Source organism: Danio rerio, chromosome 7, assembly GCF_052040795.2.
Source record: "Danio rerio strain M-AB ecotype USA chromosome 7, GRCz13ab, whole genome shotgun sequence".
Taxonomy (NCBI): domain Eukaryota; kingdom Metazoa; phylum Chordata; class Actinopteri; order Cypriniformes; family Danionidae; genus Danio; species Danio rerio.
Window position 1 is genome coordinate 18,834,618 of NC_141027.1, and position 16,088 is coordinate 18,850,705.

The window sequence follows — 16,088 nt, forward strand, 5'->3', positions numbered from 1 at the left end:
TGGAGATTTGTCCGCTGCACATCCATGATGTGAATCTCCCATTCCACCACATCCCAAAGGTGTTCTATTGGACTGAGTTCTGGTTACTGGAAGCCATTTGAGTACAGTGAATGTATTGTCATGTTCAAGAAATCAGTCTGAGATCATTCATGGCAATTCATGACTATTATATGGCGCTTTATTCTGCTGGAAGTAGCCATCAGAAGGTACACTGTGGTCATAAATGGATGGACATGGTCAGCAACAATACTCAGGTAGGCTGTGGCATTGACACGACGCTCAACTGGTATGAATGGCCCAAAGTACGGCAAGGAAATATTCCCTGCACCATTACACCACCACCACCAGCCTGAACCGTCGATACAAGACAGGATGGATTCATGCTTGTAAGTTGTTGACGCCAAATTCTGACCCTATCATCTTAATGTCACAGCAGAAATCAAAACTCATCAGACCAGACAATGTTTTTCTAATCTGCTATTGTCCAATTTTGGTTTCCAATTTAAGCATGTGTGAACTGTAGCATCACTGTAAACTGCTATTCTTAGCTTACAGGATTAGCACTCTGTGCTGTAGCCCATCTGCCTCAAGATTGGATGTGTTGAGTATTTAGAGATGCTATTCTGCATACCTCAGTTATAAGGAGTGGTTATTTGAGTTACTGTTGCCTTTCTATCAGCTGGAACCAGTCTGGCCATTCTCCTCTGACCTCTGGCATCATCAAGGCATCTGCGCCCACTGAACTGCCGCTCACTGGATATTTTCTCTTTTTCAGACCATTCTCTGTAAACAATATGGTTATGCATGAAAATCCCAGTAGATCAGTAGTTTCTGAGATACTCAGTCCAGCCCATCTTGCTTCAACAACCATGACAAGTTCAAAGTCACGTAATTCATCTTTCTTCCCCATTCTGATGCTCGCTTTGAACTGCAGCAGATCGTATTGACCATGTCTACATGCCTAAATAATAATAAAATTCCTTACATTTATACTGCGCTTTTCACAAAGGGGGAAAACTCATCCACCACCAGTGTGTAGCATCCACCTGGATGATGCGATGGCAGCCATTTTGCGCCAGACCGCACACCACACACCAGCTGATTGGTGGAGAGGAGACAGAGTGATAAAGCCAGTTATGATATAGGGAGGGTTAGGAGGCCATGATGGACAGAGGCCAGTGGGCCGATTTGGCCAGGATGCCGGGGTTAAACCCCTACTCTTTTTCAAAGGACTTTTTTTTTCATTTTTAATGACCACAGAGAGTCAGGACCTCAGTTTAACGTCACATCCGAAAGACAGCGCTCACTGAGCAGTATAGAGTCCCCATCACTATACTGAGGCATTAGGACCCACACAGGCCGAAGGTTGGGCGCCCCCTGCTGGCCTCACTAACACCACTTCTGGTAACAACCTACGTAGCTTTCCCATCTGGTCTCCCATCCAGGTACTGACCGGTACATGTCCTGCATGCTTAGCTTCAGTGGGCGACCATGTGAGAGTTGCAGAGAGCTAGCTGCTGACAAAGCTAAATGCATCGAGTTGCTGCCATGTGAATGGCTGATTAGCAATTTGCGTTAACGAGCAGTTGGACAGGTGTACCTAATAAAGTGGCTGGTTAGTGCATATTCTGTATTCTTGTATATTAATTGGATATTCCTGAGTAAAAACAATAAAAAAATAAATCCAAATTAAAAAAATGTATCTAATAAAACATTTACAGCTCAGTAATTATACATCGACAGCACCTAATTTTTGACTTTATATTAGAATCAAATTAAAGCAGGTCAATGCCTTCCAAAAAAGGAAAGATAATCCCTTAATCACATATAAAGTTTATACACACATATAAACATTATATAATGATATCTCAATTAAAAGCTCTTTAGGCTGAGAAAATGAATCTGGGAAATAAACAAAGTGTACAAGGCATGATTTTCATTTAGTTAAGAACATTTAAACAAATCCATTGTCTTTTTTTCACCATCTTATAAATCAATAGACTTCACACAGTACCAAATATGCATATTTGAACCTCCATCCATCACCACGGTCTCTTAAAAATATCTACATTTCTGGCTGGCTCATTTGATTCAACATTATAAAGTAATGAAAAGTGAACAAAGCTGTTTTTGCATAAAGCAGAGCTCAAATAGGCCTCTATCAAATAATCTAATCAACCGAAAAGAAAGTCATAGAACAAAACCAAAAAGTAAACTCTGATTACTTCTTGATTTCCTCAGTTTAGGAAAGAACTCCCAAGCTACCATTAAGACTCGGCTTCTTTTCCCACTGGTTTAGAGAATAACCAATGAACAGCCTCGGGAACATGTGCTACCCCCCCCCCAAAAAAAACAATAAATAACATTCAACAATACACCTTGCCACTGAAACAACTTTAAGAAACATTTGGGATAGGCGTCACCGGACTTGCGCAAGATCCTGCCTTCATTCAAATAGTACAATGAAAAGGATATTAGTATTATTATTTATTAGTATGTTCACCCCAAAATTATATTTCTGTCACTTCACACTCACCCATATGATTACAAACCCATTTCACTCTCCTCTTTAAAAAAAAGAAAGAAAGAAAGATATTTGTAATAGAATCGGACAGATTTCGAACTCTTCATTGTAAATGTGATGCTTCAAAAGACTTTTAAAAGGAACACTCCACTTATTTTGGAAATAGGCTTATTTTACAACTCCCCACAGTTAAACAGTTGAGATTTACGAGTGTTAAACTTATTCAGCCGATCTCTAGATCTGGGAGAAGCATTGTTAGCTTAGCTTAGCATAAATCATTGAGTTGGATTAGACCATTAGCATCTCACTCGAAATAAAAAAGGGTTTAATTAATTTGATCAAATTAATCCAATTCAGTGGTTTATGCTAAGCTAAAAGTGCCTACGACAGTCCCACAGATAGGCTAAATGAATTCAAAACTCAAATGTTTAACTGTAGGTGACTTGAAAATGACAGTATTTTCAGAAAAAGTGGAGTGTTCCTTTAAGAGAGCAAACAAAAACCCATATGAACTGAGTGGTTTAATCCAAGATGCTTTTAAACTACAGATCAACAGTGATTGTCATGTTTACAGCATTTGCATTTGCCAACAGAAGCTTATGCATGCTTACTTGATCATTGAAAACTTCAATCTTGAGTTCCTGTGACAGGTTTATTATTCCACAAGAACCAATGAGATTTATTCTCATTCATCAAGAGTGTGTTCTTGAGCTCCTTTTTGCTGATCAATGTTAATTACAGTATGTGAACAAAAATCTCTTCAGAAGACTTTGGTTAAACCATATGTCTTAAACTGGGTTCCTGGAGGGTCGCAGCTATGCACAGTTTTCCTCCAACACTAATCAAACACAGCTGATCCAAATAATTAAGGTGTTCAAGTCTACGAAAGACTCTTAAGCAGGGGGAAGTTGGAGATGGTTGGAGCTAAAGTTTGCAGAGTCGTGGCCCTTCAGGAACTGAGTTTGAGACCACTGGGTTAAACCAACTAATTAACATGGAATTTTTAGGATCTCTTTTGATTTTTTTTAGGTTTTGGGTGAATAAACTTTTAATGGAGGTTCAGCAATCTCTCAGCTTTCTATAAAATATCTTCATTTGTATTTGGAATGCTAAAGGGGTGAGTGCAGAACAACATTTTCCATTTTGATCCAAAATAACAGGGCAAGTAAACCCAAAAATACCAATTTCCCCACACTCAAGTGGTTCTAAACCATTATAGATTTTTCTTTCTGTTGAACACAAATCAAGATATTTTGAAGTATGTTGGGAAAAAACAGCGATTTACATCTATAAAAAGAACAAAAAATACTATGAAAGTCAATGACTCTTTTATTCCCAACATTCTTTAGTGTTCAACAGATCTCAAACAGGCTCATAACAAGTGGAGGGTGAGTAAATGATCGCAGAATTAAAACTACCTCTTTAAAAGGGCAACATTGTATTGTTTAGTATTATGTAGCAGTTTTCATTGTAGAGCTAAAAGTCTTCTTCCAGCCAGCAAAATCTAAAACCGTTAATGCACAACATGACAAACGTTGCTTATGGTCAATAAAAACCGTGAAAGAAAATCATGTTCCATTGTCAATGAGATGAGGATGTTCCCAAGTGCTTGCACAAGTTTAATTATCATTTGCACTTACACACACACACACTTGAAACTCATACTCAATAAATAGACAGTGTGGTAAGGCAGTGTTGAAACATGCATTCATTCATCGCAAAAGAACCTATCAAACATTCATACGCAAGTAACAATATACACAAATGTATGTTGTTTTGGAGTATTTTTTTGGCAATGTCGGATTATCAAGGCTTTTTAGGTGAAACTCTCCAGACTCCTGGAATAAATGTTGTCAACTTCTGAGGCGATTCAAGAGATGAGAGGAGCTCTGGAATGAAAGCGGATCCTTTCCATTGCCTTATGAGTTTCTCTTTAGGAGGAACAAAAAAACTAAAGGAGGGCAAAAAGGAGGTGATTTCCCTCCTGGTGGCAGCCAGCTGCACGAGTTTTCAAGACGATCCGGTAGTCTCCAGGTAGCTTTGCAGCTTCCGAACTGTGGTTTTGTCCAGAGAGCAAAGGTCAAAGTCAAAGGTTGTGTTTGTGATGTGAAAGTGTCCTGTTTCTTCAATGAGGTTTACAATCTGCAAGAAAAAGACAGAACATGTGATTACTCTTGCTTAAATTCAGCTGCTTTTGATTCAAACATTGTTTCCCAATACTGGGTTGTGGCTGGAAGGGCATCCGCTGCGTAAAACATATGCTGGAATAGTTGGCGGTTCATTCCACTGTGGTGACCACTGATAAGGGACTAAGTCTAAGGAAAATTAATGATTCAAACATTCACTTCATTTCTTTATTAAATATTTTAAATCTACAATCACAGCAGAAAAGAGACTGAAACTGAAACAGATTCAGTTAAAACCCTGATTCATTCAGTGAAAAAGCCATGTAACATCTTCATAAGCGAATAACTGATTTACTGGTTCAAGAGATTGTCCAAAATGCTTATAAAAACAAGTATGAAACAAGAAGTCATTTAATCATTTGTTCAGAAGAATTACTTAAAAGCACCGATTCATCATGTAATAAAGCAAGTGATGTCTTTATGGGAGTCATTGAATTGTTTGCACTGAATCATTTGTTTAAAAGATTCATTCAAAATAATGCTTATATATCTGGTATGAAACAAGTGAGGTTTTTTAAGTCAGTGATTCATTCATTCACATGATTCATTTTAAAGCAATGATTAATCTAGTAATGAACCAAGTCAAGTCTTATATGAGTTACTGAATCATTTGCTGAAGATTCATTCAAAATAATGATTTAAGTATGAAACAAGTATTTTAAAGAGCTTGTGAATCATTCATTTAAAAGCAATGATCAATCTAGCAATGAATCAAGTAAAACCCTAAATTAGGTACTGAATCATTTGCCCTACAGATTCATAAAAAAAATGCTGCTTTATTAATGAAACAAGTGAGCGTTTTTTTTTTAAGAGTTCACACGATTAATTTAAAAGCAATGATTCATCTAGTAATGAACCAGGTGAAGTCCCATATGAGTTACTGAATCATTTGTTCCATAAATTCATTCAAAAATACTAATTCATCAAATATTAAACAAGTGAGTTTTTTTAAGAGTCAGTAAATTATTCATTCACACGATTCATTTAAAAGGCAATGCTTAATCAAGTCATGAACCAAGTGAAGTCTTGATGACGAATGAGTTACTGAATCATTTGTTCCAGAGATTCATTCAAAAATGCTGATTTGTCAAATATGAAGCAAGTTACGTTTTTTAAGAGAGTCAGTGAATCATTTATTCACATGATTCATTTAAAAGCAATGATTCATCCACTAATGAAACAAGTGAAGTCTTCATAAATAGACAAATCAGTATTTATTTTATTGGTTCATTTATCTAGTCATGAACCAAGTGAAGTCTTAAATGACTTACTGAATCAATTGCTCCAGAAATTCATTTAAAAAATGGAGATTTATTAAGTATGAAGCAAGTGAAGTTTTTTAGGAGTCAAAAAATCTTTCATTCACGTGATTTCATTACAATCAATGATTCATCTAGTAATTAATCAAGTAAAGTCTTAAATGAGGTACTGAATCATTTGCCCAAGAGATTCATTCAAAAATGCTGACAAAAGCCATTATTCAAATAATCCAGTAAACAGTTGTTGGCTGTTTTGATTTTAATGATCTATTCAGAACTGGGATCTCTATATAAAAAAAATAATAATAAAAGAGATCTCCAGGATCATGCAGTTTTAGTGTGAACATGACTCATTTTTCCTCAGAAAATCTACTTCAATATAGTTACTCTGCAGTTTTAGGATCAGAATGACCCATTCAGAAGCATCCCTTCTCAGTGGGCATTCTGAATCTTACACAAAGCACTATTGACTCGCACTACTCGCATGATGTGTCGGGTCTGATCGTAATGAGGAAGCTGCTTCACCAAACCAGCCGGTTATTGGTTCCAGTCCTGTGCGTTCAGATGGGATTGAACTGGTGATTACAGAACGAGGGGGGGTTTTAGAATGGGTACATGGATTAAACCGGCCAGTAATGGGACCCAAACCTGATCCGTTTCACACTACAAAGCAAAAGTCGCATATGGAAAGAATTTCTTCCATTTCTCCTGAATGCGAGCCAGAAACACACAGAGACCCAGAGGCCTGTTATGACACTGAAGATAGAAGTCAGCTGTTCCAGAGCCTGTAGCCTGGACAAAAAGAAGAAAAAACATGGACGTTCTGCAATTGTTTAATTTAGGAAGTTTAAGAAAACAGCAAGTCTACTGTAAAATTTGTGGGTCATATAATCTACTCTGACAAAAATGTTAAAATATATATTAAATATAGGTTATACATTAATTTTTTTCTCAGCTTAGTCCCTTTATTAATCCGTGGTCGACACAGCGGAATGAACAGCCAACTTATCCAGCATGTTTTTTTACGCAGCGGATGTCCTTCCAGCCGCAACCCATCTCTTTGAAACATCCAAACACACTCATACACTACGAACAATTTAGTCTACCCAATTCACCTGTACCGCATGTCTTTGGACTGTGGGGGAAACCAGAGCACCCGGACAAATCCCACACGAACACAGGGAGAACATGCAAACTCCACACAGAAATGTCAGCTGATCCAGCCGAGGCTCGAACCAGCGACCTTCTTGCTGTGAGGCAACAGCACTGCCTACTGCGCCACTGCATCGCCCTAAGTTATACATTAACTTGAATATGTTACCTATAATGCTTATTAAATTGATTAAATATATATATTATATAATATGAAATAAATGCAATTACGTTAAAATAAGTCAATTTGTGCATCTATTTGATTTGATCTATTTTACCCCAATGTTAAATATTTTCCAAGGATAAAAACAAAATATTGTAAATAAATGCTTACAATAAATAAAAATGTTACCTATTAACATAAATATAATATTTGTTTTCCAGATACAGAAAATGATTTGATATATAAACAATTATAGTATATTAAAGTAAGTTAATATGTGATTTTTTAAATAAAAAAATTAACATCTATGTTTATTTAATATTTTTATATATTTCAGTTATCCACACACTAAAACTGACCATTTGCATACAAACAAATATACACTCACTGGCCACTTTATTAGGTACACCTGTCCAACTGCTCTTAAACGCAAATTTCTAATCGGCCAATCAGATGGCAGCAACTCAATGCATTTAGGCATGTAGACATGGTCAAGACGATCTGTTGAAGTCCAAACCGAGCATCAGAAACAGAGCATCAGAATGGAGAAGAAAGGGGATTTAAGGAAGTTTGAACGTGGCATGGTTGTTGGTGCCAGACGGACTGATCTGAGTATTTCAGAAACTGCTGATCTACTGAGATTTTCACACACAACCATTTCTAGGGTTTACAGAGAATGGCCTGAAAGAGAGAAAATATCCAGTGTGTATTGTGGGCGTAAATGCCTTGTTGATGCCAGAGGGCAGAGGAGAATGGCCAGACTGGTTCGAGCTGATAGAAAGGAAGCAGTAACTCAAATAACCAGTAAGGTGTACCTAATAAAGTGACCGGTGAGTATACATATGCACGCACACACACACAAACACATTTTAAAATTTAAATCTATAAAAAACACATGAGTAGATGTAGATATAACATTTATTTTCCCTACAAAACTATTGCGGCAGCACAATGAAATAAAGCTTGCCAATGACATCAACAAATTTTCCAGGTTGCATCAATCGGTAATCATGCAAGTTAATCAACGTCGTATCTTGTTGCGGAGGAGGATGATTATTTCTCAAAATGCTGCAGGATTAGCTTGATTAAGATGTACGTTTGCACTGTTTGGACTTCATTCGGGATGTTTTCCAGACTTCAACCACCACAGGCTTTGCAACAGAAGGGCACGGCAAAAATCTTGGAACGAAAGCAGCACAGAATTACTCTCCATTGTGTCAAAGCAAACAACCCTCAAAGAGCAGGAATTACGCGCCACAAAGAGTTTATTTGGCAAGACAAAACCTACAGTTACCAGCATGATTTATAACAGCCAGACCATCAATGACATGTTAATGCTGTGGGTAATACAGTTAAACTTTACAGGTGTCTTCCCTTTCTGGTAAAGCTTTCTGTGATCCTTAAATTTAAGTCTCATGTTGCCTCATAAAGGTCATTTCGAGCTGTAGAAATACAGTCTCGTGTGCAGAGATGTGAGTGATTCGGGAAAAAGCTGATTTCTGACAGCACACGCTCTTCATTTATTACCTGCTGTAATATGTGCCTTTCCCTCAGTGCCATTAGTCTTCTGTGAAGCTCCACCAGCTCATCCAAGTACGCCTGGGGAAAAAGATCTTACATTAATCAAGAAAAAAAAAAGGAGACATGTTTCAGATCAATCACGCTTTTACACAATGTGGCATGAATCAAACTGTTGTGCTGCACATTTTTTTGCTTATTGGACTGAAACGGTTTCAGAATTGTTTAAAGCAAACAATAAACGTACTTTTTACATTTAAACATTTACTTATTTATGGTGAGACAGTGCAGGCAAAAACATTGGGTCGTATTTACTAGTGATTGCGTATTTTTGGAGTCTTATAAATGAACGCCCACATACATGAGGTTATTAATTTGCATAATACACACCCAAACCAGCTCCATATATGGCACCAGAACAAATGAACTTTAACAATAATGAACGTGAGCTTTTGCTGTCAGGGGTGGAATCTAGAAAAGGTGTCCAAATTAAAAAGAAGTTGTATAAATCAAACATTATTTTCTAATATTTCAATGATCAATTTTCAATGATAAGTATTCCTTACTTTATGTACATTTAAATATGTTTTGACTATCTTAAGAAGGTAGAAAGGCTTAAAACCTTACAGATCCCATTTACACCTTTAGCATCATCCATTTGGGTTTAGACTAGGGATGTCATGATAGAATAAAGAAGAGTGAAGAAACAGATCCAGGACATTCCTTATTTTTTATGTAATTCACCTTATTTTAACATTCAACAATTGTGTTAACAAACAAATGGAGCACTTCTGTGAGGTAGCTTCAACAATCAAGTAATAAATAACAAACTCTTCACCTCCTTGCAGTCCCAAGTTTACATATCTCACAGTTTGCTATGGCAATGTTGTCGTCATGAACTATATAATACCTCCAAACCACAGACATACTCGAGTTGTTGCTAGATAAGACACAGTTGCGACCGGAAATTAACAAGATATACTATATATTACATTTCGCATTAATTGTATTTTATTAACGTCTTCCCCTACTCGAACCCTAAACACAACGGTCACAGTAATGTAAAAACAGTAGTTGTACTGAGTTTTTTTAATGTTATTTATTAAATTACCCTATAAATGTTATTTTTAACTCCTACCCTAACGCTAAACCCAACCGTCAGATTACATAAAAAATATTAGTTACTGTTCTGCAGTGTCACAAAAATTCTGCTATATTAATGTGCGTATCTGCAGCTGTATGCTACCTAGACTTTACCACATACTCATGCTTTCCACTTTAAGCTGCTTCCCTGTACTACTTTGCCAGTATTTAACCAATAGCAAGAAAGTCATGTCATGCCGCACACACTGCTGTTTCTATGAGAAGTCAAGAAAGAGGTCTAACTCTGTGCCACCGCATAACTATTAATGTGTTAAAAATAATGAGAATATATATATAGATACAAACACACATGAAGTCAAAACTATTAGCCCCCCTGTTTATTGTTTCCTCAATTTCTGTTTAACAAAGTGAAGATTTTTTTTATATTTCTAAACATAATAGTTTTAATTACTCATTTCTAATAACTGGTTTGTTTTATCTTTGCCATGATGACAGTAAATAATATTTGACTAGATATTTTTCCAGGCACTTCTATACAGCTTAAAGTGACATTTAAAGGCTTAACTAGGTTTATTAGGTTAACTAGGCAGGTTAGGGTAATTAGGCAAGTTATTGTATAACGATAGTTTGTTCTGTAGACTATCAAATAAAAATATAGCTTAAAGGGGCTAATATTTTTGAAACACAGAAACAGCAACGCGTGCGGCATGACATCACTATTGGTTAAATGCAAGCAAAGTAGAATATGGAAGCAGCTTGAAGCAGTAAGTGAGAGTATGTCTGTGATCTGAAGGTATTATAAAGTTGATGACAACAACACTGTCATAGCAAACTGTGAGATATGTAAACGTGGCAATGCCTGTGCTATTTGATTTTATATTAGATTTTTTTTTATAATTGCTGCTGCACAAAAGTCCAAAAGTGAAGAATTGATGTTATTTATTACTTGATTGTTTAAGCTACCTCACATAAGTGCTCTGTTTGTTTGTTAACAGAGTTTTTAAATGTTAAAATAAGGTGAATTAAATAAAAAAATAAGAAACATCCTGGATCTGTTTCTTCGCTATTCTTTTTTTTTTTAATGCAATATAGAAGTATCTGATCAGGTTTCAGTGTCGGTAGATACTCAAAATCAAATGACTCTGACTCGAGGGCAAAAAAAAATCAGATCATGACATCCTTAATTACTGTATAAGTTTGACTTCCAGGCAATACAAGAGTTAAATTAGAATATTAGTATATGCTTTGAAATTAAATAACATATGTATAATATATGTATTTATTATGCAACAATTATGGATTATAGCACATTAAATAAAAGATCTGCTTACCTTGTCACAGTCAATGTTTTTATTTTTGTCCATCTTCGCCTGTTTTATAGGACCCTTCACTTCAATCTGCAAAATGTAACATAATTTAAGCATATAATATACACATATAATATACACACCAACATTCACAAGATTTAAGTGAGATTAACTTTTTGCAACAAAACACTAGAACTACCAGAATTCTATTACTATTAGATAGGTCTGACTTCAGTGGCACGGTGGCTTAGTGGTTAGCACTGTCGCCTCACAGCAATAAGGTCGCTGGTTTGAGTCCTGGCAGATCTAGTTGGTATTTCTGTGTGGAGTTTGCATGTTCTCCTCATGTTCGCGTGGGTTTCCTCCGAGTGCTATGGGTTCCCCCACAGTCCAAAGACATGCGCTATAAGTGAATTGGATGAACTAAATTGGCTGTACTGTGTGTGTATGTGTGGGAGAATGTGAGAGTGTATGGGTGCTTCTTAGTACTGGGTTGTGGCTGGAAGGGCATGCGCTGTGTTAAAAATATGGTGAAATAGTTGGCGATTTATTCTGCTGTGGCGACCCATGATAAATAAGGGACTAAGCCGAAGGTAAATGAATGAATGTGTGTCCTCATATTTGATTAAGTCTATAAACGTGTATGAAGTTACTATTCCCCCCACAGAGCTGCCTCACTTTCCTCACAAAATTGAAAATTGTTCAAAATGGCCGCCTTGCCAATTCTAGTTATAATTTGTTCAAATATATTAATCAACGGCTCACACATAAAGACCTTAATAGTTACATGCGACAGGCTTATAGGAGATATGTGGCCAGGACTAGAACTGACAAATATGCGCCCTAGACCAGTGTTTCTCAGCCACGTTCCTGGAAAACCACCTGCTCTGCGCATTTTCCTGGTCTCCTTAACCAAACACATCTGATTCAGATCATCAGCTCATTAGCAGAGACTGAAATACCTGTAATGGGTGTGACAGACTAAGGAGACATCCAAAACATGCAGTGTTGGGGGGTGCTCTAGGAACGTGGTTGAGAAACACTGCACTAGACAATATTTTCTTGCAGTTTTTATTTCAACAAATACACTAGAGGGTGCAGTGTACAATTTTGACAATTTCAAATGCATTACTGGGGCACGCTTTCTTATTTGTGAGATTTCTTGTAAATCCACCAGACGTCGCTGTATACATGTTTGCGCAAGCACAAATTTTTCGGTTTTCAAAAATGTACACCAGGCTAAATTTTCCCAATCAGTCTGTGTTAGTTGCATAAGTGCGAGTCACATGTTAACACTTTATAATAAGGTCTATTCATTAGCACACACTACTGGACTATTGGCCGATTAACATAAGGTGTGGAATCATTTTCAGACAATCGCATAGCTAAAGTAGGCAGGTCTTGCTTACACTACAGTTCCATATCACAACTGAATTACTCAAGTTATTTCTCGAACACTAGTTTTATATACAGTTGAAGTCAGAATTATTAGCCCCCTTTTGAATTTTCTTTTCTTTTTCAAACATTTCCCAAATGATGTTTAACAGAGCAAAGACGTTTTGACAGTACAGGTATGTCTGATCATATTTTTTCTTCTGGAGAAAGTCTTATTTGTTTTATTTCGGCTAGAAAAAAAAAAAACAATTTTGATTTTCTTTTAAAACTATTTTAAGGTCAAAATTATTAGCCCCTTTAAGCTATATTTGTTTTCGATAGTCTACAAAACAAACCATCGTTATACAATAACTTGCGACTTGTTTATCCTAACTGACTGTAGTTTCTAAACACGAGTCAGCGGGTTTGCATCTTATCTTCTGCACCTCCACTATCCGCTCTCTCTTGCACGCACTGTGTCTGTGTGTGTGCGTGCGTGTGTGCGCAGCATGCGAGGAGATGCTGCATAAGCTCCGCCTTCCGCAGAAAGCAGAATGCAGCACGTTTGACAAAAAACTTAGCTTGTTACATTATGTAGCCTAATCATCATCATCATCTTAATGTATTTTTTTATTTAATATAGACAATATATCGCAGCAACATTAGCTGCCCTCATTTTCATATATTGCGCATTAAGTCAATATACTGACTATCGTTACAGGACTATCAACATATACAGAAAAAATATATATATAGAGTTGAAGTCAGAATTATTAGCCCCCCGTTCATTTCCCCCCCAATTTCTGTTTAACAGAGAGAAGATTTTTTTCAACAAATTTCTAAACACAAAAGTTTTAAGAACTCATTTCTAATAACTGATTTATTTTATTTTTGCCATGATGACAGTACATAATATTTCACTAGACATTTTTCAAGACACTTCTATACAGCTTAAAGTGACATTTAAAGGCTTAACTAGGTTAATTAGGTTAACTAGGCTGGTTAGGGTAAATTATTGTATAATGATGGTTTGTTCTGTAGAAAAATATATAGCTTGAAGGGGCTAATAATTTTGACCTTAAACTGTCTTTTAAACAATTAAAAACTGCTTTTATTCTAGCTGAAACAAAACAAAAAAGACTTTCTCCAGAAGAAAAAATATAATCAGACATACTGTGAAAATTTTCTTGCTCTGATAAACATCATTTGGAAAATATTTAAAAAAAAAAATAAATAAATAAAAGGAGGGCTATTAATTCTGATAAAACTGTATATATAAAATGACTTTCTTATTCCTTCAGCTCACGTTTATTCTGTCAAGCACCTGTAATGCACTGACAGTTCAATTTCCCTTTCTTCCACATATAATTTCCACCTGGTTCTCTTGATAAGCACGAGAGCTGATAAACGGCCGACGGAAATCCTCACCTGTGGACTGAATGAGACAGAAGGCGACTGCAGCTCACCTGGTTACTGCTGTTTTTCAGCAACGGCGGAGGATCATTATGGGGTAGCGGTGACGAGCCAGAGCTGTTTTCACTCTCACTGCCGTCACTTAAACTCACCCTGCAAAACACATGACATTTTCACCATTCATTATCCACACGTCAGCATGATATGCAGTCGTGGACATCCAGCTGAACTCAGAGTTATTCGCCCTCCGGAATTATTAGCCCCCCCGTATATTTTCCCCCCAATTTCTGTTTAACAGAAAGATTTTTTCAACACATTACTAGACATAATAGTTTTAATAACTCATCTCTAATAACTGATTTATTTTATCTTCGCTATCATGACAGTAAATAATATTTCACTAAATATTTTCCAAGACAATTTTATACAGCTTAAAGTGACATTTAAAGGCTTAACTAGGTTAAGGTTAGGGTAATTAGGCAAGTCATTATATAATGATGGTTTGTTCTGTAGACTATCAAAATAAAATATTGCTTAAGGGGGCTAATAATATTGACCTTAAAATAGTTTTTAAAAATTAAAAAATATCAGATATACTGTGAACATTTCCTGGCTCTGTTAAAAATCATTTGCGAAATATTATAAAAAATTCACAGGAGGGCTAATCATTTGACTTCAACTGTATAAATCAAAAAAAATCTAAGTGATGTTTTTGGGTAGATATTTACCTGCGGTGCCGATGTGTCATTTGAGTGTGCACTGGTCGCTCTAAGTCCGAGTCCATGTCATTATCATCGTCCTCTTCTGAATCCTCTTCGTTTTCATCCGAGTGCAAATCTGGGATCACTGAGCGCAAAGGGCCCAACACTATAGGATATGAATAAGGAAGAGGGGGAAAAACATTTCTTACTTTATTGTATGTTTAGTGTGTGTATGTAGTGTATATTAAGTTATGCTAATAATAATAGCATAATAATAATAATAGCTTAATAATAATACAGGTCAGGCTTCCTCCAAGCAGGTTAAAATGTGTCAAATCTGTGAAATGTCACCTTGGCGTTTGTGTCCACGTCCAAAGCCGGAGCTGGAACTGGAGCTGGAACTGGCCGGACTTGGCTGATCTGACTGGGGAGAGAAAAAAGGAAAAGTACAAACTCATTAAAAATAATAATAAATAATAATAATAATTGAAACATTTTGGGTTTTGTGTGCTTAAGAAATCTTGAGAGCATAAAAATGAACATGCTAATCACCTCTTTTTTTTAAAATTTTTTTTATACACTTTACTAAATATAAATATTCTGTGTGAACAATTGCAAAACCTTGCACACTATTGCATTTGCTCATGACTTGGGATTGAAGTCCTAAAAATTATATTTGAAGTCTGCAAATCCGCACTGCAACTACCTTAGGCTTCTAGAGTTTTACAAAGAAACATTACGTATTATGTAATAAATAAAGAGTGCAAACCATATTCACTCCTAGATTGCAAATAAGATAATGAATTCAGTGATTGTGTGAACCATGAATTCAATCAGCCAACAATCAATTAAATCACCACATGACTGATAAATTAAATATAAAAAACACAATTAAATATAACTGATAATACAATTCAAGATAATATTTAGGTTTAAAAAGTAAATGTAACAAAACAATACAAATAAAACACAACATACAAACAAAACAGAAAATTATTTATATCTCCCTTAATATTCTAATTCTAATGTGTGTGTGTGTGTGTGTGTGTGTGTGTGTATAAATATACTTACATATATTACATTACATTACAGGTACAACTTCATACAACTAAACCCTCATGCCATAAATCAGATACAGCTTAAAATAAAACAAACGAATAAAATAAAACTGTATTAAATTAAACACAGACAGTAAAAAACTACATTCCCAAATTTACAGATCTTAATTTACATATTTCTTTATTTATGTATGAACTGCTGCATTTAAGTAAAAAAATGCCATAAAGCTAAAAGTAAAAAAAAGAAAAAAAGAGAACAAAAAGAAAAGAAAAAAAAAGAAAAAGAAAGAAAGAGAGAAAAAAAATCAAGAAAGAAAAATAAGAAAGAA

At 35.8% G+C, this 16,088-nt stretch overlaps 1 protein-coding gene across 4 annotated transcripts in view; it reads right to left on the reverse strand.

Moving 5' to 3' along the window:
* Positions 1–3,840: 3,840 nt before the first annotated feature.
* mllt3 (MLLT3 super elongation complex subunit) overlaps positions 3,841–16,088 on the reverse strand; it is a 104,820-nt gene continuing 92,572 nt past the window's right edge. For 2 of the 4 annotated variants that reach the window (XM_087259334.1, XM_087259333.1), the window contains exons 8-13: positions 15,053–15,125; positions 14,729–14,867; positions 14,054–14,153; positions 11,238–11,303; positions 8,812–8,883; positions 8,184–8,463 (exon numbers count right to left, since the gene is read on the reverse strand). In XM_087259334.1, the coding sequence (XP_087115460.1) occupies positions 8,422–8,463; positions 8,812–8,883; positions 11,238–11,303; positions 14,054–14,153; positions 14,729–14,867; positions 15,053–15,125 (492 nt within the window). In that variant the 3' untranslated portion in view covers positions 8,184–8,421. 4 annotated transcript variants of the gene reach the window in all.